This window comes from Loxodonta africana, chromosome 3 (genome assembly GCF_030014295.1).
Source record: "Loxodonta africana isolate mLoxAfr1 chromosome 3, mLoxAfr1.hap2, whole genome shotgun sequence".
Classification (NCBI taxonomy): domain Eukaryota; kingdom Metazoa; phylum Chordata; class Mammalia; order Proboscidea; family Elephantidae; genus Loxodonta; species Loxodonta africana.
Window position 1 is genome coordinate 8,873,822 of NC_087344.1, and position 25,742 is coordinate 8,899,563.

Consider the following 25,742-nt stretch of genomic DNA (forward strand, 5'->3'; position numbering starts at 1 on the left):
GCTGGGGACATCTGCATGAGGGACGTTTACACTGAAGCACATGTGTATGGAGGGTGAAACAGCAGGACAAGGTTCACCTGTATTGAGGCCCACCTGTCAGAGACATATCCTTGGGAAACGTGTTTGGGGAAACATCTGTATTCGCTAAATTGTAGGACAACTTCAAGGACCACCTGTGAGTGAAAACATCTGTTAGGGGATCCTCTGGGAGAGGTTTGTCTCGGACACACCCGTTTGTAGCACACCTGACTGGGCAGAGGCCAGTGGGAACCAAATATGCCCTCACGGCTGTACGTGTGGATAAAAGCCGATAATAATAAGACGCCCCCTCCCCCCCCCCCCCCGAGAGTCTAGGATGAAGGGTGAGGACGTAAGGATCCCTTCTAGGGTATAGATGGATGGTTTAAAATCCCAAGTCTGGTTAAATCCCTTATAGGGTTTTGGCGAGGACTACGCGAGATGTGAGTAAAAGGCCTGGCATGTGTAACGCACTTAATAAATGTTAGCTATTGTTATTAACATTCGCTGTCAAGGGCTCTGGGCGCCCCATCCCCCTAATGGTGAGTCGAGAAACTGCGCCTGAAACGAGTGGGAGGTGCTTTCGGCAGGTGCAGCGAGAGCGACAGGCTGGGGCCCCGCCTCCAGCGCTCCACCACCCCGTCCTCATCCCTAGCCGGACCCAGGACACTGGGACATCCTGGCCAGTCTGGACAGAGTAGGTAGCCAGTCGTCCGGACTCGGCCGCGGCCCCTTTAAGACATCTTGGCCCGCACCCGGGCAGCGAAGCCCAACTCCGGCCCAGGTTCCTGGGAGGCCCCGCCCAGGTGGGAGAAGGCGGGACGGGCGGCCTGGCAGCTCCGGCCAATAGGAAGGCGAGTTTGCAGCCGCGCCGCGAGTTGATCTTCCGTTTCCCGGGCTGAGTGGGACGAAGAAAGAAGACGCGCGGGCGGAATCAAGGCACGGATGGAGCCCATGGCGTCTTGATCTTCTGTTTCTGTGACAGAGTGGGAAGAGCGAAATGAGCGGGCGGGCAGATGGAGGGCTAGATGCGCAAGACTCTTGGCGTTCTTATGGAAAAGGCAAGAACTAGTTCCCGAAGGTGATTAGTCCAGGAGGGAGGTCAAATGGAACGGAACGGCCAGACCCGATCCCTGACATTTTATTTGCCTCTTTGGAAAGAAGGGGTAAACTGAGGCACACAGGCGGAACTCTGAAACCAGAAATGAGACCATGGATCTCCCTAGCTCCACTTTCCAGAAGGAACCTTGATGCTTCCTCGGCTGTGCCACACCAGACCATCCCCGACATTCCGCCGCATGCCCCCAGCTCCGCCCCCAGCCCCCTCCCCCCAAAGCAGATCGTGGGAGGAGACCCAAGTTCTGGTGCGGGCGGCAACGGCTAGCAGCCTCCACCTACTGCTGGTGGCGGAGCCGGGCGGGTCGCGCCGAGGCTGCGGTGGCCGTGGCCGCGGAGCTGGCCCAGAGGGGCCCCGGGGGGAAGGGGGAGCCTCGCAGCCCCCGCTGAGGCCGCCGCCGCCGGGCCTCCCTTCCCCCCCGGGCTGGCGCCATGCGGGGGGGCCCGGGCGATGCCGAGCGGCGGCAGCGCTGGGGGCGCCTCTTCGAGGAGCTGGACAGTAACAAGGATGGTCGCGTGGACGTGCATGAGTTGCGCCGGGGACTGGCCCGGCTGGGCGGGGGCGACCCGGACAGCATTGCCCAACAGGTACCCCCGCCGAGACCCCCGCCTGGCGCTCCGCGCTCAGCCCAGGTGACCCGATCCCCTGAATGGAGCGCCCTGAGCCGCCAGGGACAGTCTGTGGCCAGACTCCAGGACCTGTGTCCACCCTGAGCAGCTCTGTCCCCTTAGCCCTCCTACGCAGCAGGTCTGGGCCTAGACGGGACCACGGAGGGCCCAAGCCTGCTGCCAACACCCCCCTAAGCCCAGCCAGGGTAGGGGCTGTCCGCCAGGGAAAGAACAGACCCCTTTCCTGCCCACTGCTGGCGACACGCCCTCTGGACTGTCCTCACTGCCCACGGCTGCCCTGCTCCCGCCTCCTGGGGACATATCCTCCACACCCCCCTGGGTCTCTCTGGGCACCCACTGCCCTCCTAGCCAGCTGCCCCAGCCACTCCGTTTACATTCCCTCACCTGCTGGCCCTTTAGGGGACCTGGCTCAGTGCCCCAGGCTAACCCCAGCCAGGGACCCAGCCCTTCCTGAGGCCACCCTCAGCTGAGGACATATCTATAAAGGCAGGAACCCCCCCATACAGGTGTCTCCCCCAGCCTGTAGCCCACATGCCCCTTGAGTGTCTCCATAGCATTGAGTCCTTCAGTCCACCCTCCCATTTTCCCGATGAGAAGAACTGAGGCCTTGCCCATTCAGCTGGGATCTGTCCTGCCCCATGCTGCCCAGAGATGGCCAAGTGAACAGGTTTTGTTAAGAGGCAGTTGGGAGGACAAGCTGGAGGGACAAGGGCTCCAGGCTACTGCTTCCCAGCTCAGTGACCTTGAACTAGCTCTTGACCTCGCTGCTCCCTAGTTTGTTGAAAACCGGACACATGCTACCTATCTCCCAGGCTTTCTGTGGCCTTGGGCATCTTGCTGAGAAGTGGACTTTGGAGAGGGGTGGTGATTTTCCTGCCCTCTTCCCTGGGGTGCTAGTGGCCCTGGGATCCTGAGCCAGATAACTAATTGTGCACCCCCGTATCGGGGAGCAGCCTCCTGGAGCCCCTCCTGTGCCCACCCCCTTTGCCAGGGTATCTCCCCTGAGGCCGATGCTGACCCAGATGGAGGGCTCGACCTGGAGGAGTTTACACGCTACCTGCAGGAGCGGGAACGGCGCCTGCTGCTCATGTTCCACAGCCTCGACCGGAACCAGGACGGTAAGGCCAGCCTCTGGGCAGGACCTGGGGCTCTGGGCGCCTGGGATGCCAAGGGGGCAGAACTGGCAGTGCTGGGCAGAGCGGGGAGGGTGCTTCTCCCCGCTGACTCACAGACTATTTTGGGAGCACTCCTCACCCCCAGCTCGTGGTTCAAGGCCCAGGCAGCCCATCCCACCTCCTTTTCCTTTCTGGGGTGTGACCCCCTCATTGGTACCCTCGGATTTTCCCTAGGGACAAAGATCCCTTATGTTGCTTCTCGATTCCTTATGGAATAGAGACACTCCCTGCGCCCCACCAATAGCATCTCCTGGGTCCCTAATATCGCCTCTCGGCCCTCTCTAACGTAGTTGTTGTTACTGTTGAGTCGCTTCCGACTCATGGGGACCCCATGTGTGCGGAGTAGAACTGCTCCGTAGGGTTTTCAAGGCTGTGACTTTCTTGGAAGCAGATTGCCAGGCCTTTCTTCTGAGGGGCCTCTGTGTGGGTTTGGACCACTGACCTGTCGGCTTGTAGTCAAGTGCTTAATTGTTTGCACCACCCGGGGCCTCCTCTCTCTCTGGCACGAACCAAAAAAATTAAACCCGTTGCCGTCGAGTCGATTCTGACTCATAGCGACCCTATAGGACAGAATAAAACTGCCCCATAGGATTTCCAAGGAGTGGCTGGTGGATTTGAGCTGCTGACCTTTTGGTTAGCAGCCAAATGCTTAACCACTGGACCCCATTATTGCCCCGGATATATTTTGGAACGGGGGATTCCTTAATACTGCCATGGCCTCACTTATCTGATTCCAGTGGGTCAGGAACTACCACCCCCCTCCCCAATCCTGCCTCAAACTTTGCCCTGGGTGTCTGGATCCCCTGGTCTTGTTAAGCCATCCTCATTCCAAGCCTCCCTGCTCCTTGGCCCCGGGGTCCCCCAGGTTCCGCACATATACCTCCACACACACTGGATTGCTTTTGTAGAACTGCTGTAACAAAGTCCCACAAACTATTATTGTTGTTGGGTGCCATTAAGTCCATTCTGCCTCATAGCGACCCCATGTGACAGAACAGAACTGCCCCACAGGGTTTTCTAGGCTGTAATCTTCACAGAAGCAGATCGCCGCCCCTTTCTTTTGTGGAGCCGCTGGGTGGGTTTGAACTGCCGACCTTTTGGTTAGCAGCAGAGCGCTTAACTGTTGTACCACGAGGGGTCCTTACCACAAACTGGATGACTTAAAGAAACTTATCATCTGCCATTCTGGAGGCTAGAAGTCTGGAGTCAGGCTGTCCGCAGGGCCTCTGAAGACTCTAGGGGAGGACGCTTTCTTGCCTCTTTCGGCTCTCAGTGGCTGCCAGCAATCCTTGGCGTTCCTTGGCTTGTGGCTGCATGCCTCCGATCTCTGCCTCCCTCCTCACTTGGCTGTCTTCCCTCTGCGTCTTCTTGTCTCTGTAGTTTGTGTCTTTCTATAAGGACTCTGGAAACCCTGGTGGTGTAGTGGTTAAGTGCTATGGGTGCTAACCAAAAGACTGGCAGTTTGAATCCACCAGCTGCTCCTTGGAAACCCTATGGGGCAGTTCTACTCTGTCCTATAGGGTCACTGCGAGTTGGAATGGACTCAACGGCAACGGGTTTGGTGTTTTGGTTTATGAAGACTCTAGGGAAGGTCCCTGGGGGGCACAAGTGGTTTGTGCTCAGCTGCTAACTTAAAGGTTGTCAGTTGGAATCCACGTGGTGGTGCTGCGGAAGAGAGGCCTGGCAAGCTGCTTCCATAAAGATTACAGCCAAGAAAACCCTGTGGAGCTGTTCTACTCTGTAACACATGGGGTTGCCATGATTTGGAATCGACTCGATGGTGATGGGTGATAAGACACAAGTCGTGTGAGATTAGGACCCACCCGACTCCAGTATGACCTTGTATTAACCCGTAACATCTTCAAAGACCCTATTTTCAAACCAGGTCACATTCACAGGTACTGGGGGTTAGGACTTCAGCTTACCTCACTGGAGGACACAGCTCAACCCGTAACGCCCACCTGGGGCCCTCTCTGCAGGTCATATCGATGTCTCTGAGATCCAGCAGAGCTTCCGGGCTCTGGGCATTTCCATCTCGCTGGAGCAGGCAGAGAAAATTCTGCACAGGTGAGTAGCTAGGAGTTCTGAAACCCACGTAACTCAAGCTCCCCGACCCCTGGCCCAGGGGGCTTTTGAATCAGAAGATCTTGGGCCAGTTGCCTCACCTCTCTGAGCCTCAGTTTCTTCCTCTGTAAAATGAGGGTGATACCATCCCCCCAGCAGTCTGTGCATTAGTTTCTTGCTGTCAGCTGTTGTCAAGTTGGCCCCCAACTCATGGCGACCCCATGCACAATGGAAGGAAATGCTGCCCCGTCCTGCGCCAACCGCATGCGTGGTTGTGGATCAGACCATAGTGATTCATAGGGTTTTTCATTGGCTGATTTTTGAAAGTCCATTGCCAGGCCTTTCTTCCTAGGCTATCTTAGTCTACAAGTTCTGCCGAAACCTGTTCAGCATCATAGCAACATGCTAGCCTCCGTGGACAGATGGGTGGTGGCGGAGTGCGAGGTGCCTTGGCCGGGAATGGAACCCAGGTCTCCCGCATGGAGGGCGAGAATCCAACCACTGAGCCAATACTGCCTCCATTAGTTTTCTAGGTCTTCCATCCCAAAGTACCGCAAACTAGGTGACTTATACCAAGCCAAACCCATTTCCGTTGAGTTGATTTCGACTCCCAGCAGCCCCGTAGGTTTTCCAAGGCTGTAAATCTCTACGGAAGCAGACTACCACATCTTTGTCCCACAGAGCCACTGGTGATTTCAAACCACTGGCCAGAAATGTTTTGTCTTCCAGTTCTGGAGGCTGAGAATTTGACATCAGAGTACCAGCTGTGTTGAGTCCTTCTGAATCTGTCTCTCTCCTAGCTTCTAGCGGCGGCCAGCGATTCTTGGCTTGCACGTCACGTGGCAGCCTTCTTCCGTCTCTGTCTTTTCTCCTCTTTGATAAGGAGTCACTCAGATAGGATTAGGACCCGCCCTACTGCAGCGTGACCTCATGTAAACTGATAACATCTTCAAAGAACTTATTTCCAATCAAGGTCACGTTCACAGCCACCAGGGGTTAGGATGTGAATGTATTTTTTGGGGGGGATACAATTCAACATCTAACAGGTTGTTATGAGGAATCAGTAAGGAACACTCGGTAGAGTGTGATTAGAACTAGTACTAGTACTAGAACTAGCACAAGTACAGTTAGCGCTAGGCGTGTGGGCAGAGTCCCTGGGTGGTGCAAAGTATGAACACACTCGGTTGGAAGTTCACATCTACCCAGGGACGCCTGGGAAGAAAGGTCTGGCGACCTAATTCCCCAAAAATCAGCCACTGGAAACTCTGTGGAGCACAGTTCTACTCTGACACACAGGGGGGCGCCATGAGTCAGAGTCGACTCGACAGCCATTGGCTTTTTATGAGGTCTCAATATGGGGCAGTCCATGGAATATGACGGTTAGAACAGTACTAGGTGTGTGCTCAAGGAGCCCTGCTGGCTCAGCGGTTAAGCGCTCAGCTGCTAGCCAAAAGGTCAGCAGTTCGAACCCAGCCAGCAGCTACGTGGGAGAAAGACTTGGCGATCTGCTCCTGGAAAGATTGTCGTAGTTGTTGTTGATAGGTGCCGTTGAGTTGGTTCCGACTAATAGCGACTGTGTATAACAGAATGAAACACTGCCCGATCCTGTGCCATCCTCACAATGGTTGCTATGTTTGAGCCTGTTGTCTCAGCCACTGTGTGGGTGATCCATAAAGATTAGAGCCTAGAAAACCCTAGGTTCTCTTCTATCACATGGGGCCGCTGTGAGTCGAAATGAATTTCCATGGCACCCAACAACAACAAGCGTGTGCTCAAGGGAGGTGTCTCTACCCCTAAACCTACCCCTAGCAGCACCTCACCCCGGCAACCCCCCACCCCCAGGCACTGATCCTGCCCCCTCCTCCGCCCCCAGCATGGACCGAGACGGCACGATGACCATCGATTGGCAGGAATGGCGTGACCACTTCCTATTGCACTCGCTAGAGAACGTGGAGGACGTGGTCTATTTCTGGAAGCATTCCACGGTGAGGTGGGGGTGACTCTCCATGCCCGGTGGCTGCGCTCTAGTCCCCAGGAGGATCTGGGGACCTGGGGCCCTCCTCCCTGCCTGCCTTGCCCTGATCTCGCCAGTGCTTGGAGGGGCAGCACCCAGGACCCTCTAGAAGGAGGAGCCGGAGGCTAAGGCTCCCCTCCCCTCTTCTTTTTGGGGTTCAGGGGGCTCATTTGGGGACGTCTCTGGTAGTTGACTGGAGCCCTTCTGGTTTGCAAGGGGTGTTTCCTGCGGGGACTCTGGGGACAGGTTGTAGGCACTGGGGGTGCAGAGCAGAGAGAGCTCACCAGGTGGGGAACCAGGCCTGCCACCCTCCACCCGCCCAGCTCCCCTTCTGCCTGGTGTCCATTAGGCTGAATGATGGATTCGGCTGGTCTTCAGCAAGAACAGTTATAAAGCCATTGCCTTAGGAGGGTCCAGTGGGGTTCCTGGCAGGGGGCGCTCTAGATACCAGCTCCTGGTGGGAATCCCTGAGCCATGCTTCTGGGAGACTAATGGCATCTAGAGGGGAGCCATCTGTGGGATCTGGGGAATCCAGAGGGACTCCCACCCTGAAGGATCCATGGGGAGCCCAGTTGGGAATCCCATGGGTGACCTCTGTTGGAGGGCTAGTCTCTGGGTGGAGACCTGGTGGGATCTGCCAGCCTCCTTATCTGGGAGACCCCACGTGGGATTGTGTGTTGTCCCGGAGGATCTTCTGGAACCCTGTGGGAGACCCTTGGGTGAGATCTTTCAGAGGAATCTTTTCCACTCTGGAGGGATATTTATGTGGCAAGCTCTTGGGAAGGACTTTGGTGGGATCTGGCGGAGGTCCCCAGGAGGGATGTTGGAATCTTTACGTCGGAGATCACGGGTTTGGATGCTTTGCTAGGATCTGGTAGGAGTTCAAGAGGGGTCTCCTGGGCTCTTCAAGCAGGATTTATCGGTGGAATCTCTGGGGTGTCCTAGAACTCATGGGGAGACTCCCTTGTTTAGGATTGGGTTGTGTCTCCCCACCCCGGCCAGGCATGACACCCCAGCCCTGCACCCTCAGGTCCTAGACATGGGCGTTAGGACAGGCTCACATCTCCCCACTGCTAGACATGACACCCCAGCCCTGCACCCTCAGGTCCTAGACATTGGTGAGTGCCTGACCGTGCCCGACGAGTTCTCGGAGCAGGAAAAACAGACTGGCATGTGGTGGAAGCAGCTGGTGGCTGGCGCAGTGGCGGGCGCCGTGTCTCGGACCGGCACAGCCCCCCTGGACCGCCTCAAGGTCTTCATGCAGGTGAGGGGCCCTGGAGAGACCTGCCCCCTGCCCCATGCCTGGGCAAGGGTCCCAAGCCCCCTTGTCTCCCTGCCCAGGTCCACGCCTCCAAGACCAACCGCCTGGACATCCTGGGGGGCCTGAGGAGCATGGTCCGCGAGGGAGGCGTCTGCTCCCTGTGGCGGGGCAACGGCATTAATGTCCTCAAGATCGCACCAGAGTCGGCGATCAAGTTCATGGCCTATGAGCAGGTGGGGCAGGTGTGGGGAGGTGTGTGCTTGGCATGTGGCGGCAGGGATGGACACATGAACCTGTGGGTTGGGCTCCTAGGCAATGGGCACCTGCTCTGTAATGATGCCCACAGCTGGGAGGAGAGTAGAGGGGAAGCCTTACTGGATGCAAGGAAGGCTCAACCCCCAAGGTCTTGCCACTCCTGTGCCTCCTACCTGCAGATCAAGCGGGCCATCCGGGGGCAGCAGGAGACACTACATGTGCAGGAGCGCTTCGTGGCTGGCTCCCTGGCTGGCGCCACAGCCCAAACCATCATTTACCCCATGGAGGTGAGAAGGAGGAGCCCCACTGCAGGCTGGGAGGCCTATAATAGCCACTCCACTTCCCGGGGTGTTACGCATTGAGATTGCAGGACAGGCATCTCCCCTCCCCAGTGCAGACTGTAGCTCACCCCAGCACTGCTGTTCCGTGTGTGGCCTTTCTGGATATGACCATTGGAGGTATGGCTTCTAGGGATAGTTGTTGTTAGCTGCCATCCAGTTGGCGCCAACTCATGGCGACCCCATGCACAACGGGACAAAACGCTGCCCAGTCCTGCACCATCCCAGTGATTGGTTGTGGTTTGGATCATTGTGATCCACAGGGTTCCCACCGGCTGATTTTCAGAAGTTGGTTGCCAGGCCTTTCTTTCTCATCTATCTTAATCTGGAAGCTCTGCTGAAACCTGTTCAGCATCATAGCAACATGCAAGCCTCCATTGACAGACAGGTGTTGGCTGCACATGAGGTGCGTTGGCTGGGAATTGAACCTGGGTCTCCCACATGGAAGGCGAGAATTCCACCACTGAACCAACATCGCTCTTGGGGGTGGTGGGGAGGAGAGGTTGGTTATAACTGTTTGGACAGGCATTGTAGGAGACAGATGTTTATGGATGTTCCTCTTCTAACCCACCCATAAACCCGTTGTTGTCAAGTCGATTCCAACTCATAGCGACCCTATAAGGTCAGAGTAGAACTGCCCCCATAGGGTTTCCAAGAAGTGGCTGGTGGATTCAAACGGCCAACCTTTTGGTTAGCAGCCAAACTCTTAACCACTATGCCATCAGGACCCCTTCCTCTTCTAAGGACACTGATTTTCAGGATACTTGTTCCCAGGGGAATCATTTCTAGGTGTAGCTGTTTTCAGAGAACTCATTTCTGGTTTCAGTTAAAATTCTGAAAATGACAAAAAAAAATCAAATAAATGAAATCTGGAGGTGAGCAGTTCAGTGTTCATGTGGTGGCTGCACAGTGTTAGAGACCCAAGTTCCTTCTATCGATCTTGTTTTACCACTTCAGCTTGTGGCTTCCACCTCACGGAGCAATATGGCTGCTGTGGTCCGGTCATCACATCTATATTTCAGCCAACAAGAAAGAAGAAGAGATAAAGGAGGGAATGCACTCCTGGCTTTAAGGAGGGGAAGCCCTCCTGTGAGTCTCTTTCTGAGAGTCACACTTACCTCTTCTTCTGTTTTATTGACCACGGTTTAGTCATATGACCCCACACCTAGGGAAGCTGGGAAATATAGTCTGTGTACTTGCTGAAAATCAGGGCTTCTATTATTAAGGGATTAAAGTTCCTGGGTGGTGCAAACAGATTGTGCTTGACTACTAACCTAAAGGTTGGTGGTTCGAACCCAGCCAGCAGTGCCACAGAAGACAGGCCTGGCGATCTGCTCCCGTAAATATTACAGCCAAGGAAAATCCCATGGAGCGAAATTCTACCCTATTATTATTAAGGGGCAGTCTGGGGGTGGGGGGTAGCAAATGGCTAATGTGCTCAGCTGCTCACCAAAAAGTTGGTGGTTGGAGTCCACTTAGAGACACCTCAGAAGAAAGCCTGCTGATCGACTTCCGGAAAATAACTATTGAAAACCTTATGGAGCACAGTTTTACTCCGATACACATGGGGTCGCCGTGAGTCTGAATCGACTCAATGGCAACTGGTATTATTAAGGGAGAAGGGAATAAAGATATTGGCGGACAGTTATGGTGGCTGCCACAACCTGCTCTGTAGGTATAACCATTTCTAGGTATAGGGATGGGGGGGTGTGGCAGAAGATTCCAGAATAAGTGATTTTAAAGTTTAATTATTGTCAGGATGTCTGCTTCCAGAAGTAGCTATTTCCTTGATGTGGTGACTCTGAGGGCAGTTTTTCAAGGGGTAACTGTGGTCCTGGTTCTCCCCAGGTGCTGAAGACGCGGCTGACCCTGCGCCGGACGGGCCAATACAGGGGGCTGCGGGACTGTGCTCGGCAGATCCTGGAGCAGGAGGGGCCCCGTGCCTTCTACCGCGGCTACCTGCCCAACATGCTGGGCATCGTCCCCTACGCGGGCATCGACCTGGCCGTCTACGAGGTCTGTGAACAGCCTGGCCCTCATTCCCTTCCTCTCCCCTCTGGTATTTGTCCACGGCACACACCCTTCCCCGGGGCTGACTCAGTTTACCTCCTGCAGCTAGGGGAGGACAAGCCTGTGGTGGAGTAGCATCACAGGCCTTGGAATCCTTGAGAAGCCCTGTCTTACTTATCTAGTGCTGCCGTAACAGAAATACCACGAGCGGATGGCTTTAAAGAACAGAAATTTATTTGCTCACAGTTCAGGAGGCTCGAAGTCCAAATTCCGAGTGTCGGCTGTGTCGATTCCTTCCCTGTTGGTCATCCTAGGCGTTACTTGGTTTCTTTGCATATACGCGATCCTCAAACGTGTCTGTCTTACCCCATGTGTATGTGTGTGTGTGTGTGTCTGTGTCTGTGTCTACACTGCTCTTTCTATAACTCAGAAGTGATTAGGTTTATAGTTAGGTTTAGGATCCACCCTACCTTGGTATGACAGATGGATTACATTACATTAGATTGCATTATGGAAGGTGATAACATCAGATTACATTACAGAAGATGATTATATTACATAGAAATCATTATAAGGCAGTGGTGGTTCAGTGGTAAAATTTTCCCCTTCCGTGCAGGAGACCCGGGTTTGATTCCCGACCAAGGCACCTCATGTGCGGCCACCACCCATCTGTCAGTGGAGGCTTCCTTGTTGCTAGGATGCCGACCAGGTTTCAGCAGAGCTTGAAATTGGCTAATTTTGGGAAGTAGATCACGAGGCCTTTCTTTGTTTGTCCTAGTCTGGAAGCTCAGCTGACACCTGTCCACCGTGGGTGACTCTGCTGGTATTTGAAATAACCAATGGCATAGCTTCCAGCATCACAGCAACTCGCAAGCCACCACAGTACAACACATTGGCAGATGGATGGTGGCAAAAATTATGTAGCCAGCCTTAATCCAAGATACTCCACGCCTGCCATCTGTAACTGGCCCTTCCCAGCACCCTGTATATATACAGCCAAATGAGACGAGGCCTTTGTTTATTCATTCATTCACTTGTCCATTCATTCATTCATTCAGTAGATATTATAACCAACCCAAACCCACTGCCATTGAGTCCGACTCAGAGCAAACCTATAGGACACAGTAAAACAACCCCACAGGGTTTCCAAGGCTGTAAACCTTTATTGAAGCAGACTGCCACATCTTTCTCCCATGGGAGTGGCTGGTGGGTTCGAACTGCCGACCTTTGGGTTAGCAGCCAAGTGCTTAGCCACTGCACCACCAGGGCTCCTCAGATATTAACTAAGGGTCCATGGTGTCCCAGGTATTGTACTGGCTGAATGAGTCTAATCCACCTCAGCAAACAGGACAGTTTCAGATCCTGGTAACTTCTCAGAGGACAGTAAAACAGGATGTGTACTTACAAGTCACAGTGGCGGGGGGGTGTTGAGGAGGAAGGGCCCTGAGGAGGTAAAGCTGGAGCTGAAGGCTGGGCCGGGAGGAAGTGTGAGCAAGGGCACAGGAAGTGCAAAGGGCTGAAAGCAGGAGTGAGCTGGGCCCGCTTGAGGAGTGGCAGGCTGGAGGGAAATGGTTAGGATAGAAGATGGGGCCAGAAGAGTCAGCGAGGACTCCGTGGTGGGTAGTCTGGGTTTGTCCTAAGCGTAAGAGGAAGCCATCAAGGGTTTTGAGCAGAAGTAAGATGTGACCTTATGTCTTCGTTATTGGTATGGATTGAATTGTGTCCCTGAAAAATGTGTGTCAACTTGGCTAGGCCATGATTCCCAGTACTGTGTAGTTGCCCTCCATTTTGTCATCTGATGTGATTATCCTGTGTGTTATAAATCCTAACCTCTATGATGGTAATGAGTTGCCCTGGTGGTAAGGTGGTTAAGAGCTTGGCTGCTAAACAAAGGTCAGCAGTTCAAATCCACCAGCCACTCCTTGGAAACCCTACAGGCAGTTCTACTCTGTCCTATAGGGTTGCTATGAGTCAGAATCAACTCTGCGGGCACTGGGTATGATGTTAATGAGGCAGGATTAGAGGCAATTATGTCAGTGAGGCAGGATACAATCTACAAGGTTAGGTTGTATTTAGTTGATCTCTCTTGAGATATAAAAAAGAGAAGGAACCAGAGAGAAGAGAAACCTCATACCACTAAGAAATAAACACCAGGAACAGAGTGCATTCTTTGGACCCAGCGTCTCTGTGCTGAGAAGCTCCTAGACCCAGGGGAAGATTGATGACAAGGACCTAACCCTAGAGCCAACAGAGAGAGAAAGCCTTCCCCTGGAGCTGGTGCCCTGATTTCAGATTTCTAGCCACCTAGACTGTGAAAGAATAAATTTCTGTTATAGTAGCACTAGTTAACTGTCTTAGGCATCTTTAACAGAAATACCACAATGAATGTCTTTAAAAAAAGAGGTTGACTCACGACATAACCTAATCCTGTAGATTGAGTCCTGCCTCATTAGCGTAACTGCCTGTAATCCTGCCTCACTGACATCATTGTTGTTGTTGTTGTTAGGTGCTGTTGAGTCAGTTCTGACTCATAGCGACCCCATGTATAACAGAATGAAACACTGCCCAGTCCTGAGCCATCCTTATAATCATTGTTATGCTTGAGCCCGTTGTTGCAGCCTCTGAGTCAGTCCATCTCCTTGAGGGTCTTCCTCTTTTTTGCAGACTCTCAACCAACCATGATATCCTTCTCCAGGGACTGGTCTCTCCTGATAACGTGTCCAAAGTACGTGAGACGAAGTCTTGCCATCCTTGCTTCTAAGGAGTATTCTGGCTGTACTTCTTCCAAGACAAATTTGTTCAGTCTTCTGGCAGTCCATAGTCTATTTGGTATTCTTTGCCAACACTGTAATTCAAAGGCATCAATTCTTCTTCCTTCTTCCTTAAGCATCATCCAGCTTTCATATGCAAATGAGGCGATTGAAAACACCATGGCTTGGGTCAGGCCCACCTTAGTTGTTAAAGTGACATCTTTGCTTTTTAACACTGTAAAGAGGTCTCTTGCAGCAGATTTGCCCGATGCTATACATCGTTTGACTTCTTGACTGCTGCTTCCATGGGTGTTGATCGTAGATCCAAGTAAAATGAAATCCTTGACAACTTCAATCTTTTCTCCGTTTATCATGATGTTGCTCATTGGTTCAGTTGTGAGGATTTTTGTTTTCTTTATGTTGAGGTGTAATCCATACCGAAGGCTGTGGTCTTTGATCTTCATCAGTAAGTGCTTCAAGTCCTCTTCACTTTCAGCAAGCAAGGTTGTGTCATCTACATATCACAGGTTGTTAATGAGTCTTCCTCCAATCCTGATCCCATGTTCTTCTTTATATAGTCCAGCTTCTTGGATGATTGGCTCAGAGTACAGACTGAATAAATACCGTGAAAGGATACAGCCCTGATGCACATTTTTCCTGACTTTAAACCACACAGTATCCCCTTGTTCTATCCTAATGACTGCCTTTTGATCTATGTACAGGTTCCTCATGAACACAACTAAATATTCTAGAATTCCCATTCTTTGTGATGTTATCCATAATTTGTTATGATCCACACAGTCAAAGGCCTTAGCATAGTCAATAAAACACAGGTAAACATCTTTCTGGTATTCTCTGCCTTCAGCTAAGATCCATCTGACATCGGCAATGATATCCTTCATTCCATGTCCTCTTCTGAATCCAGCTTGAACTTCTATCAGTTCCCTGTCGATGTACTGCTGCAAATGGTTGTAGCAGTACATCAACATCAGAGCGGTTAGGATTGACAACACATGGGATGATCACATCAGATCACAAAATGGTGGACAAGCACACAATACTGGGAATCATGGCCTAGCCAAGTTGACACACATTTTGGGGGGACATGATTTCATCCATAACATTCCACTTTTTGGCCCCCCAAAATTCATGTCCTTGCCACATGTAAAACACTTTCACCCCATCATATCATAACAGACACAAGAGAGACATTTCCATTACAAATGGGAGAAATTGGAGGGAAAGAAAGAATAATGGGCATCAAGCAAGTCAAAAGCCCAGCTGAACAACTTACACTAGCTTTCGAGGCTTGAAAATAATCCTCTGTTGTCTGAGACCATTTAGGCAATGGTCTTGCCCTCCAGACTCTGGAAGCTGGCCATGCTCACTAGACTCTGAGTAGAGTCCCCTTGGCCATGGGCTTCAGCTCTGCCTTCCAGGCCTGCTGGGATATCAACTCTACTCCCTCAGATTTGGGCAGCCCTGTTCTCCTACTCCAGGTGAGTGGCGATCCCATTACCTCAGCCTGGCAGGACCTGTTCTTCTGCCCCTTGGTTATGGGAGTGGATCTGGCCCCATCCCCTGGCACTTGTGAACGGCAGCCCTATACTCCAGAACTGAGTTGATGAAGAGCTGACTCTTTGACACCTAGGAGGCTGTGGCCCCACCCTTTCAGACCTCAGAGGCCATGCCCCATCCTTTGAGACCAACCAGCTCTGCTTCCTGTGCTCCTTGTCTCTTCAGCTTCTGCTTCCTGGTTCCTTGGCCTCTCGGCTCCTCAGCCCCTTGGGCCTCTTGGGCCCGGCCTGGCCTCTCTCCTGCTTGGGCAAGTGTTACAAAGCTCTTTAGCTCTACCGATAAGTACCTGGAGGCTCCACACTCTGCCAGTAAGTCTCAGCTGGAAGGCACTCAGCTCACTCACTCACTCTGTGGGTCAGCAGGCTGAGCCTCAGCAGTAAGTGCCGGGAGGCACTCAGCTTACTCATTGGATCTCGTGCTGCGTCTCACCAGTCTCCTGGTTCTGCTGCTGCTGCTTCTCATCATCTGTGCTGTCTCCAGTATTACAGCTCTCCTCACTTCCTTCTGAGCCTTCACCAGAATTATCTTTGATGTCCATAATTCCACCAACAGTCTCTTCAAGGCAATCTAGGAGTTTAGCATGAGGTACTTTAAAACTCTTCTAGCCTCTACTCATTACTCTGTTCCAAAACCGCATCCATGTTGTGTCTGTTAGAGCAGCACCCAAATCCTAGTGCCAAATTTCTGTCTTAGTTATCTAGTGCTGCTATTACAGAAATACTATAAGTGGATGGCTTTAACAAAGAAATTTATTCTCTCTCAGTTTAAACAAACAAACAAAAAAACCCCACTGCTGTTGGGTCAATTCCCACTCATAGTAACCCTACCAGACAGAGTAGAACTGCCCCACAGAGTTTCCAAGGAGTGCCTGGGGGATTTGAACTGCCAACCTTTTCGTTAGCAGTCATAGGCCTTAACCACTATACCACCAAGGTTTCCTCTCACAGTTTAGGAGGCTAGAAATCCAAATTCAGGGCACTAGTTCCAGGGGAAGGCTTTCTCTCTGTCGGCTCTGAGGGAAGGTCCTTGTTATCAATCTTCCCCTGGTCTAGAAGCTTCTTAGAGCAGTGATCCCAGGTCCAAAGGACACGCTCCACTCCTGGCTTTTCTTGCTTTGTGGTAATAAGGTCTGTCTCCTCTCTGCTGTCTTCTTTTAGATCTCAAAAGAGATTCACTCAAGATACAGCCTAATCCTGTAGATTTAGTCCTGCCTCATTAACATGACTGCCTTTGATCCTGCCTCATTAACATCATAGAGGTTAGGATTTACAACACATAGTAGGATAATCCCATCAGATGACAAAATGATAGTCAAGCACACAATACTGGAAATCATGGCCTAGCCAAGTTGACACACATTTTTGGGAGACAAAATTCAACCCATAACAAAGACACACCCTACACTAATCCTGTCTCATTAATATAACAAAGAAAATCCATTCTCAGATGGGATTAGAACCATAGGTATAGAAGTTAGGTTTTACAACACATATTTTTGGGAACACAATTCAAACCATAACACCTTATTAACAGATTCTGTGACCAAAAGGGAAAACCCTAGGTGGTGCAGATGGTTTGCACTCGACTGCTCACCTAAAGGTCGGTGGTTCGAACCCATCTAGTGGTACTGAGGAAGATAGGCCTGGTAATCTGCTTCCACTAAGATTACAGCCAAATCCTGGGATACTCTTTAAATCTTGAGCCAAAACAAGCCCCTGAGGTCACCTTTTAGCGAAATAATAGATCGGCTTACAAAATAAAGATTATCACCTGTGAGTACTGTGCTCCTATATGAGACCAAATGGTCAATAATTACTTTTAAAACAAAGATGAGAATGTAAGGGGGCAGGGAAACTGGATTAATGAAAATGGAACAACCAGAATGGAAATATTGAGAATGTTCACCCATTGTGGAGAATGTAACTAATGTCACTGAACAATTTGGGTATAAATTGTTGAATAGGAACATAAGCTGCTGTGTAAACCTTCACTAAAATCACAATGAAATATTATTTAAAAAAGAAAAAAATATATTACAGCCAAGAAAACCCTATGGAGCAGTCTACTCTGTGACACATGGAGTCGCTATGAGTCAGAATTGATTTGATGGCAACAGGTTTGAGGTTTTTGTTCGTTTTTTGAGGTCTAAGAAGTTGGAGAAAGCCTTTGCCCTCTCTTCGGAGTTTCAAAATGTATGTTTGTTCCTTAAAGGCTCTGAGGAGTCCTGCCGTAAAGTAGCTTATTCACTTTGTTTTAGCCCAGTGTTCCCCACACGTTTCCAGTCATCAGAACCTCTTTTCAATAGAACAGCACTTAATAACTCATTAAATACCTAGTTGGAAAATGCTGCTCCAAACACAAACCAGTAACCAGTTCTGCCAAGTTGGCTCCCACTCACAGTGACCCCGTATGTGTCAGGGTAGAACTGTGCTGTACAGGGTTTTCAGTGGCTGATTTTTAGGAAGTAGATGGCCAGGCTTTTCTTCCTATTCTATCGTAGTCTGGAAGCTCCACTGAAACCTGTCCACCATGGGTGACACTGCGGCATTTGAAATTCTGGTGACGTAGCTTCCAGCATCACAGCAACACACAAGCCACCACACTACAACGAACTGACAGATGGGTGGTGAGCACACAATAACCAGTTGACTTGGAGTTGACTCCAACTCATGGCCATCCCACATGTGTCAGAGTAGAACTATGCTGCATAGAGTTTTCAACGTCTGTGGTCTTTCAGAAGTAGACCACCAGGCCTTTCTTTCAAGGTACCTCTGGCTGGACCCAAACCTCCAACCTTTCAGTTAGCAGCTAAGCATATTAACCTTTTTCACTACCCAGAGACACCCCCAAGCCAAAAGGAGGCTATTAAAGTTGGGAAGGCAATAATGGAAAAGATGTGCCATTCCTTACCCATTCCCTGCCCAGGTCAGACATCACTAATCTATCACAGCACTCATTCCTCCTGAGTCCCTTTCGACATAATTCCAGGCAGCCATTACCAATGGATGAGAATTGACACAGGAAATGAAACCTATGAGCCACGCGAGGCTTAAGGCAAGAAAAGAAGATCCTGTCCTTACAAAGACCTTGCAGAAGGCTTCAGAAGGGATTAGCCACCCTCAAGACTTCAAGCGCACGGCTCTGGACTTAGACATGGCTCTGAATGCCAGTTCTCAACTTTCTTTACCTTGTGGCTTTGGGCAAGTAATTTCCCGAGTCCCCGTTTCTCATCTATAAAATGGGAATAATATTAGTACTTGTCTTAGCTTGAGTTCTCCCAGAAGCAGATCCTGAGACGGGTGTGAGGGCCAGTGGTTTATTTGGGAGGTGGTGAGACAGGGAAGGCAGCCAATAGGGGGTGTGTTGTCGAGCAGGTTATCACTGTGGGTAACTGGAGCTTAATCCTCCTGGGGAACACGGGGGGCAGTGGAGAACATGCCCCACCAGAGTGGCAAGGGAGCTGGGGTATTTTTTTAATATATATAATTTATTTTATTTTCGTCGTTGTTGAGAATATACACAGCAGAACGTACACCAATTGAACAGTTTCTACATGTACAATTCAGCGACATTGATTACATTCTTCAAGTTGTGCAACCGTTCTCACCCTCCCTTTCCAAATATTTCCTCCCCACTAACATAAACTCACTGCCCCCTAAGTCTCCTATCCAGTCTTTCAAGTTATCGTTGTCAATTTGATCCCATATAGATAGATCTTAAGAGCACAATGCTCAAGGCAGACATTCTTTACTAGGGAAGCTAAACTACTGTTTAGTTTTAAGATTTCAGGGGATATTTTTGGTTTAAGGTTTAAAGATTATCTCAGGGCCATAATTTCAGGGGTTCATCCAGGCTCCATGGCACCAGAAAGTCTGGATTCTATGAGAATTTGAAATTCTGTCCTGCATTTTCCCCCTTTTGATCAGGATTCTTGTATAGAATTTTTGATCAAAGCATTCAGCATGGTAGCCAGGCACCATCCAGTCTTCTGGTCTCATGACAAAGGAGGCAGTTGTTCATGGAGGCAATTCATCACGCATTCTATTTCCTCTCCCTGTTCCTGACTGCTTCTTCCTCTGTTGCTCCAGGCAAATAGAGACCACCTGCTGTGTCTTGGATGGCCACTTGCAAGCTTTTAAGACCCGGAGCTGGGGTATTGATTCAATTCACCAAGTCCTATCAGTTGTCATGGTAGTCTGAATGTTGCTTTGGGGGATGTTAATTTGCCAGCACTTCCTGCCTGGTCCTATGTGATCAAAGCAGACTTACCCAGCTTCAGAAAAAGTACTCAGGTCAGGAGTTATAGATGCTGGCAGGTGGAAGTTGGGAGGTTTGAAGTGAGGGGGTAAGGGATAAGGGGTGGGCACCCACAGTCTCTGTCACAGGTACCTACCTTGGAGGAGGTATTATTTAGTGGCTTAAAACAATGCAAATTGATTATCTCACAGTTCCGGAGGTCAGACGTCAGACATGGGCCTCACTGGGTTTAAACTCAAGGTGTCAGCAGGTCCGTGTTCTTTCTGGAGGCTCCATGGAAAAATCCCCTCTCTTGCCTTTTTCAGCTTCTGGAGGCTGCTCACATTCCTTTGCTCATGGCCTCTTCCTTCATCTTCAAAGCCAGCAGCGTAGCAACTTCCAGTCTTTCCCGCTCTGACCTCTGCTTCCACAGTCACATCTCCTTTTCTGACTGTTGTAAGGACCCCTATGATTACACACATGGAAACCCTGGTGGCGCAGTGGTTAAGAGTTATGGCTGTTAACCAAAAAAAGGACAGTTTGAATCCACCAGGCACTCCTTGGAAACCCTATGGGGCAGTTCTACTCTGTCCCGTATGGTCACTATGAGCCAGAATCCACTTGACAGCAACGGGTTTTTTGGTATGATTACATACAGGAGACCTGGTGGTACAGTAGGTAAAGCACTTGACTACTAACCGAAAAGTCAGTGGTTTGAACCCATCAGCTGCCCCGAGGGAGAAAGATGTGGCAGTCTGCTTCCACAAAGATTAACCAAAAAAAGCCAAACCCACTGCCGTTGAGTCGATTCCAACTAATAGCGACCCTATAGGACAGAGTAGAACTGCACCATAGAGTTTCCAAGGAGTGCCTGGCAGATTCAAACTGCCAGCCTCTTGGTTAACAGCTGTAGCACTTAACTACTACACCACCAGGGTTTCCCCACAAAGATTACAGCCTTGGAAACCCTACGGGGCTGTTCTACTCTGTCCTGTAGGATCACTATGAGTCAGAATTGACCGGATGGCAATGGGTTCACGATTATATAGAAGTCCCTGAGTGGTACAAATGGTTAAGAGCTCAGCTGGTAACCAAAAAAGTTGGAGGCTCAAGTCCACCCAGAGGTGCTTTGGAAGAAAAGCCTGGCGATCTGCTTCCCAAAAACATCAGCCATTGAAAACCCTATGGAGCACAGTTCTCTGACACATATGGGGTTGGCCATGAGTTGGAATTGACTTGACAGTAAGTGGTTTCTGAATGATGACACTGGGCCCACATAGATAATCCAGGCTAATCTCCCCATCTCAAGATCCTTAACTCTTAACTTAATCACATCTAACCAAAAAAAAAAAAAAAAACCAAACTCGTTGCCATTGGTCAATTCTGACTCACGGCAACCCATGTGTTACAGAGCAGAACTGCTCCACAGGGGCTTCTTGGCTGTCATTTTGACAGAAACCTATGGCCAGGCCTTTCTTCCGTGGTACCACTGGGTGGGTTTGAACCTCCAACCTTTAGGTTAGCAGCCCATTGCAAACCATTTGCGCCACCCGGGGACTTTAATCACATCTACGAAGTTCTTTTTTGCCATACAAGGTGCCATATTCAGAGGTTCCAAGGATTAGGACATGGTCATCAGGGCGGCTATTATTCTGCCTGCCACAGAGAGTCAAGGTGCAGGTTGAATAAGGGTATATAAGAAAGACCTAGGTGATCTGCTTCCGAAAATTAGCCAATTTCAAGCTCCACAAAAACCTGTTCAGCATCCCAGCAACACGCAAGCATCCACTGACAGATGGGTGGTGGCTGCGCATGAGGCGCACTGGCTGGGACTAGAACCCGGGTCTCCGGCATGGAAGGCGAGAATCCTACCACTGAGCCACCACTACCCTCTAATGGCAGCTAATCATGTAACCTAACGTTCTCATCTTCTATAATGCAGTCTAGTATAGCGTAATCCATCAATCAGTTGAGGTCATACCCTTGTAGGGTGGATCCTAGACCTAATCATTTCTGAGTTATAGAAAGAGAAGCACAGACACAGAGGACAAAGAATATTGACTATACCAGGGACCTCCAGAAGAATAACAAATCTGTCTTGGAAGAAGTACAGCCAGAATGCTCCTTAGAAGAATGGCGAGACTTCATCTCACTTACTTTGGACATGTGATCTGGAGGGACGAGTCCCTGGAGAAGGACATCGTGCTTGGTAAAGTAGAAGGTGTGCAAAAAAGAGGAAGACCCTCAACGAGATGGATTGACACGGTGGCTGCAACAATGGGCTCAAACATAGCAACGATTGTGGGGATGGCGCGGGACCAGGCAGTGTTTCATTCTGTTGTACATGGGGGTTGCTATGAGTCAGAACTGACTTGGTGGCATCTAACAACAACATAGACACAGAGACACATACACACATACCTGGCAGGTACTAAGTGCGTCATGGGCTACAGGGCCGACCAACAAGGCCTCTGAAGCCAGGGTCCTGTATCACCCACCCCCAACGCACCACCCTTCCCTCTTGACTCTCACCAGACCCTGAAGAACCGGTGGCTTCAGCAGTACAGCCACGACTCGGCAGACCCAGGCATCCTTGTGCTCCTGGCCTGTGGCACCATCTCCTCCACCTGCGGCCAGATAGCCAGTTACCCCCTGGCCCTGGTCCGGACCCGGATGCAGGCCCAAGGTGAGGCCAGGGCCATCGGGTGGGCCAGGGAGGGCCCCATGACTTGGGTTATACCTCCTCTTCCCCTGGCTTTCCCAGGTAGAGTCCAGGGCTGTGACCTTTGCCTAAGCCCTTACCTTCTCTGGGGCTCAGTTCACCCATTTGTGCCATGGGCATGGGAGTCCTTCATCCTTACATAGCTGAGGATCCAAAAGGAGAACAGGTGCAGTGAGTGAGGACTGGGAGAGCAAGGCTGGTAGGCCGTTAGCATTTCCAGGCTGGTAACTTGAGCTTCTAATTTGCAAGGCTGGGTTATCCTGAGGGGAACTGGGTTAAGGAGGGTCAGGGTGAGCCTAGTTATTGTTTTTCTACTTTTTTTCTTATGGAGTTCCTTTTTTCTTTCTTTCTTTTTCTTTGTTACTATCCCTGAATCGGGTTTGAGAATTCCCTGGGGAATTGTAGCCGTTGCATTGCATGATTTTCACTCGGGATGTATCAGTGTGTCAGACGGCCATGGTTCCTACCCCAGAGAGCTCACAGGTGGGAGGGGCCGAAAGATGCTAAATAAAGCATTGCATGATTAAGTATGGATTTAGGGGTGAATGAAAAGGAGAGGGTGGGGCCTGGCTGAGACTGGGGCACCACGGAGGGCTTCCTTGAAGAGGTGGCTTTAAAGTGGCGATGAGGAGGAGTTAGCTGGCCAAAGGAAGAGGAAAGTGAGTTCCAGGCAGAGGAAATCTCTGCCCTCCCCTGCCACAAGTGCACACACACACACACCCACAACCAACTTTGTTTCTAGTTGTCCCCAAACTTAGGCTATCAGGATTGGGGCAGAAAGGGGGGCAGCCAGTTCCACGGCCAGTGAAACCCGATTCTGAGTGGTAGGTCCTGCTGTTGGTCTAACCCTGCTCCTTCCTGCTGCAAGACTACCTGGTCCAACCCTGAGGAGTGGGAGGGGGAAGCGAGAGGGGCCTTTGGGCCTGACCTGGGCACCCCACCCCTCACAGCCTCCATTGAGGGCGCCCCCCAGCTCTCCATGCTGGGCCTGCTTCGTCACATCCTATACCAGGAGGGCGTGCGGGGCCTCTATCGGGGCATCGCCCCCAACTTCATGAAGGTTATCCCGGCGGTGAGCATCTCCTATGTGGTCTACGAGAACATGAAGCAGGCCCTGGGGGTAACGTCCAGGTGAGGGACCTGGAGCCTGCCCCCCCAGATCCCTTACCCCGAGTATGACGTCTCCCACACCTCAGCCACTAAAGACTGTGAGCCCAACCACTGGATCCCAGATCCCCCTACCCACCCAGACCACTGGGTCTCCACACTTCTGTCACTGCATCCCGGTCCCCGAATCCTGGATGCTGGGCTCCTCTGCTCTTCCGCTGGGCCCCAGGACCCCCACACCCCAACCACTGGGTCCCACTACCCCAGCTCTGGACCCTGATCCTTATCCTCCAACCGTGGAATCCACACTTGAGCCACTCGTGTCTGATGTCCTAACTGCCAGATCGGAGGTCCTCCACGCCTTGGCCTTTTAATCCTGAGCCCCACAACCACTGAATCTTGCTCCCTACTTCGCAGCTACTAGGTCCTACCCTCCCCTGCCCCACCTCCTAGACCCTGGATCGCCGTGTCCTAACCACTGGGTTCCCCACAGCTCAGCTGACGGATCCTGATACCCCAACCACAGGAGCACATATCCCTGAACCCCAACACCCATACCCCAGCTCCACATCCAGTGTCCCCATGCCATACTGGGTCCTAGATCCCCAGCCCGACCATCGAACCCCAGATTCCCATGCTTCAAGCCCGGGATCTCCAGGCTCAGCCACTGGATTCTGGAGATCAGGAAACCTCAGTCACTGGGTCCTGACAATGCAATGCCTATCCTGGGGCCCCAACCACTGGATCCCCCCATCCCAACCACTGGATTCCTGAGTTCCTGTGTCTCGATCACTGGATCCCAGATCCTCTGTTTGGACTGCCAGATCCCTGCATTTCAACCACTACCCCCTCAACCTCCAACCACTGGATCCCAGATCACCTACCCCAACCACTGGATTCCTGAGCTCCTCTGCCTCAACTACTGGATCCCTATGTTTCAAGCACTATACCCTCAGCCCCCAACCACTGGATCCCAGATTCCCCCCACATCCCATCCACCAGATTCTTGAGTTTCTATCCTTCAACCACTGGATCCCGGGTCCCTATGCTTGAACTGCCAGGTCCCTACATTTCAGCCACTACATGCTCAAACCCCAGCCTCTGGATCCCAGATCCCAAGCTCTGACCCACTGGATTCTGGCTCCTAAAGCCACCGGCACCAGAACACAACAGCAACCAGGTCTGGGCACTGCCACTGCCGGGTCCCAGATTCTGCATCCCAGGTCTCTTGGCCCCACCGCTGGAACCTGAAACCTCATCCAGAGAAGTCCAGCCCTGATATTTCCAGCGCCAGATCATAGCTCCTTGATCTCTAGATTCGGATTTGAATCACCCAGGCACTGGATCTCGAACCTTCAGATCCCAAGTCCTATATCCCAGGAGCCTGCTCACAGGGTCCTGGATCCCACACATCCCCATCACCAACACACTCCACAGCCCAGAGTCCCTGCCCCATGGCACAGATCCTACAGTCGTGGGAGCTTACAGGGAAGTCCAGGTCCTGGTGGTCTCTCGGCTCCAGAATACCCATGGGGTTTGTCTGATGGTCCTGACTCGGCCTGGGCCAGGCAGCAAGGGGTCGGGGTGCACCTCCTGCTCCCTGCATGGATGCTGAACCCTCCCCACACCCAACTCCCTTCTACCTCCTCAGCATGGCCAAGCCTTGGGGGCCCTGCAGGGACCTGCTCCCTCAAATCCCCCAACACTCTGCAGTGTCTTCCACCCCCTCCCCACCTTACAGACAAACACCCTCCCCCGGAGTTCTCGGGGGCTGGCAAGGGGGCATCCTGAGGTGGGGGGGCGCAATTAAGGGGAATCCCTCACCCTAGCACTGCGGCCCCTCTCCAGGCTCTCCCCCTCAGGCCTCAAAGGGAGTTGGAAGCCAGAAGCACTTCTACACAGACCACCCTTCCCCGAATCCAAGTCTCCAATTATGCAAAAAAAAAAAACAAAGCCAAACCCAGGCAGGTCTATTTTTCTACCAGAGAGAGAAGCAGATCCCCCCCTCCCCACCAAACCCAAGCCCCTAGCCCACCTCTCTCTGTATTCTGCACTTTGTAGTTGGAGTCTGAGCTTAGGATAATTGAGGGACCCCCTCCCTCCACTCTTTACTCTTTGGGGAGCCCTGCTGAGGGACTGCGACAGAGGAACTGGGGTGTTTGGGGGGCTGGAGGACCCCCCACGGCTTCTACCTCCCTTCACCCATACCATGTCCCACCTTCCTGCCCATGTGTGTTATTTCAAAGGAAAAGAAAAAGAATAAATTTTCTAAGCTCTTTCATTGTGGTTCTTACTGAAAAAGGGGTGTGTGGATTATAGGGCAACCTGAGACTACCCACAGAGAAGGGACATGGGGCCGTGCCCCTCACACACAGTTCCAAGAGACCAAGAAGTGAAGCTCTCTCGGAGTCTCAGTATCCACACCTATAAAGTGGGAGTAAGGGAGAAATCCATATTTATGGGCCCTG

At 51.5% G+C, this 25,742-nt stretch overlaps 1 protein-coding gene across 1 annotated transcript; it reads left to right on the forward strand.

Annotated features, from left to right (window-relative positions):
• The first annotated feature begins 1,539 nt into the window (after positions 1 to 1,539).
• SLC25A23 (solute carrier family 25 member 23) lies at positions 1,540 to 25,536 on the forward strand. The gene is made up of 10 exons (XM_003421648.4): positions 1,540 to 1,722; positions 2,756 to 2,882; positions 4,919 to 5,006; positions 6,877 to 6,988; positions 8,123 to 8,281; positions 8,359 to 8,511; positions 8,713 to 8,820; positions 10,720 to 10,887; positions 21,981 to 22,131; positions 23,118 to 25,536. Exons 1-10 carry the CDS (start codon positions 1,567 to 1,569, stop codon positions 23,300 to 23,302), a joined length of 1,407 nt encoding a protein of 468 aa, XP_003421696.1. The 5' UTR covers positions 1,540 to 1,566; the 3' UTR covers positions 23,303 to 25,536.
• Positions 25,537 to 25,742: the final 206 nt, after the last annotated feature.

Coding starts and splice junctions, on each gene's coding strand:
- SLC25A23 (XM_003421648.4), top strand. CDS start 1,567: ATGCGGGGGGGCCCGGGCGATGCCGAGCGGCGGCAGCGCTGGGGGCGC. Junction 2,883..4,918: donor CCTCGACCGGAACCAGGACG/GTAAGGCCAGCC, acceptor CCCTCTCTGCAG/GTCATATCGATGTCTCTGAG. Junction 5,007..6,876: donor GCAGAGAAAATTCTGCACAG/GTGAGTAGCTAG, acceptor CTCCGCCCCCAG/CATGGACCGAGACGGCACGA.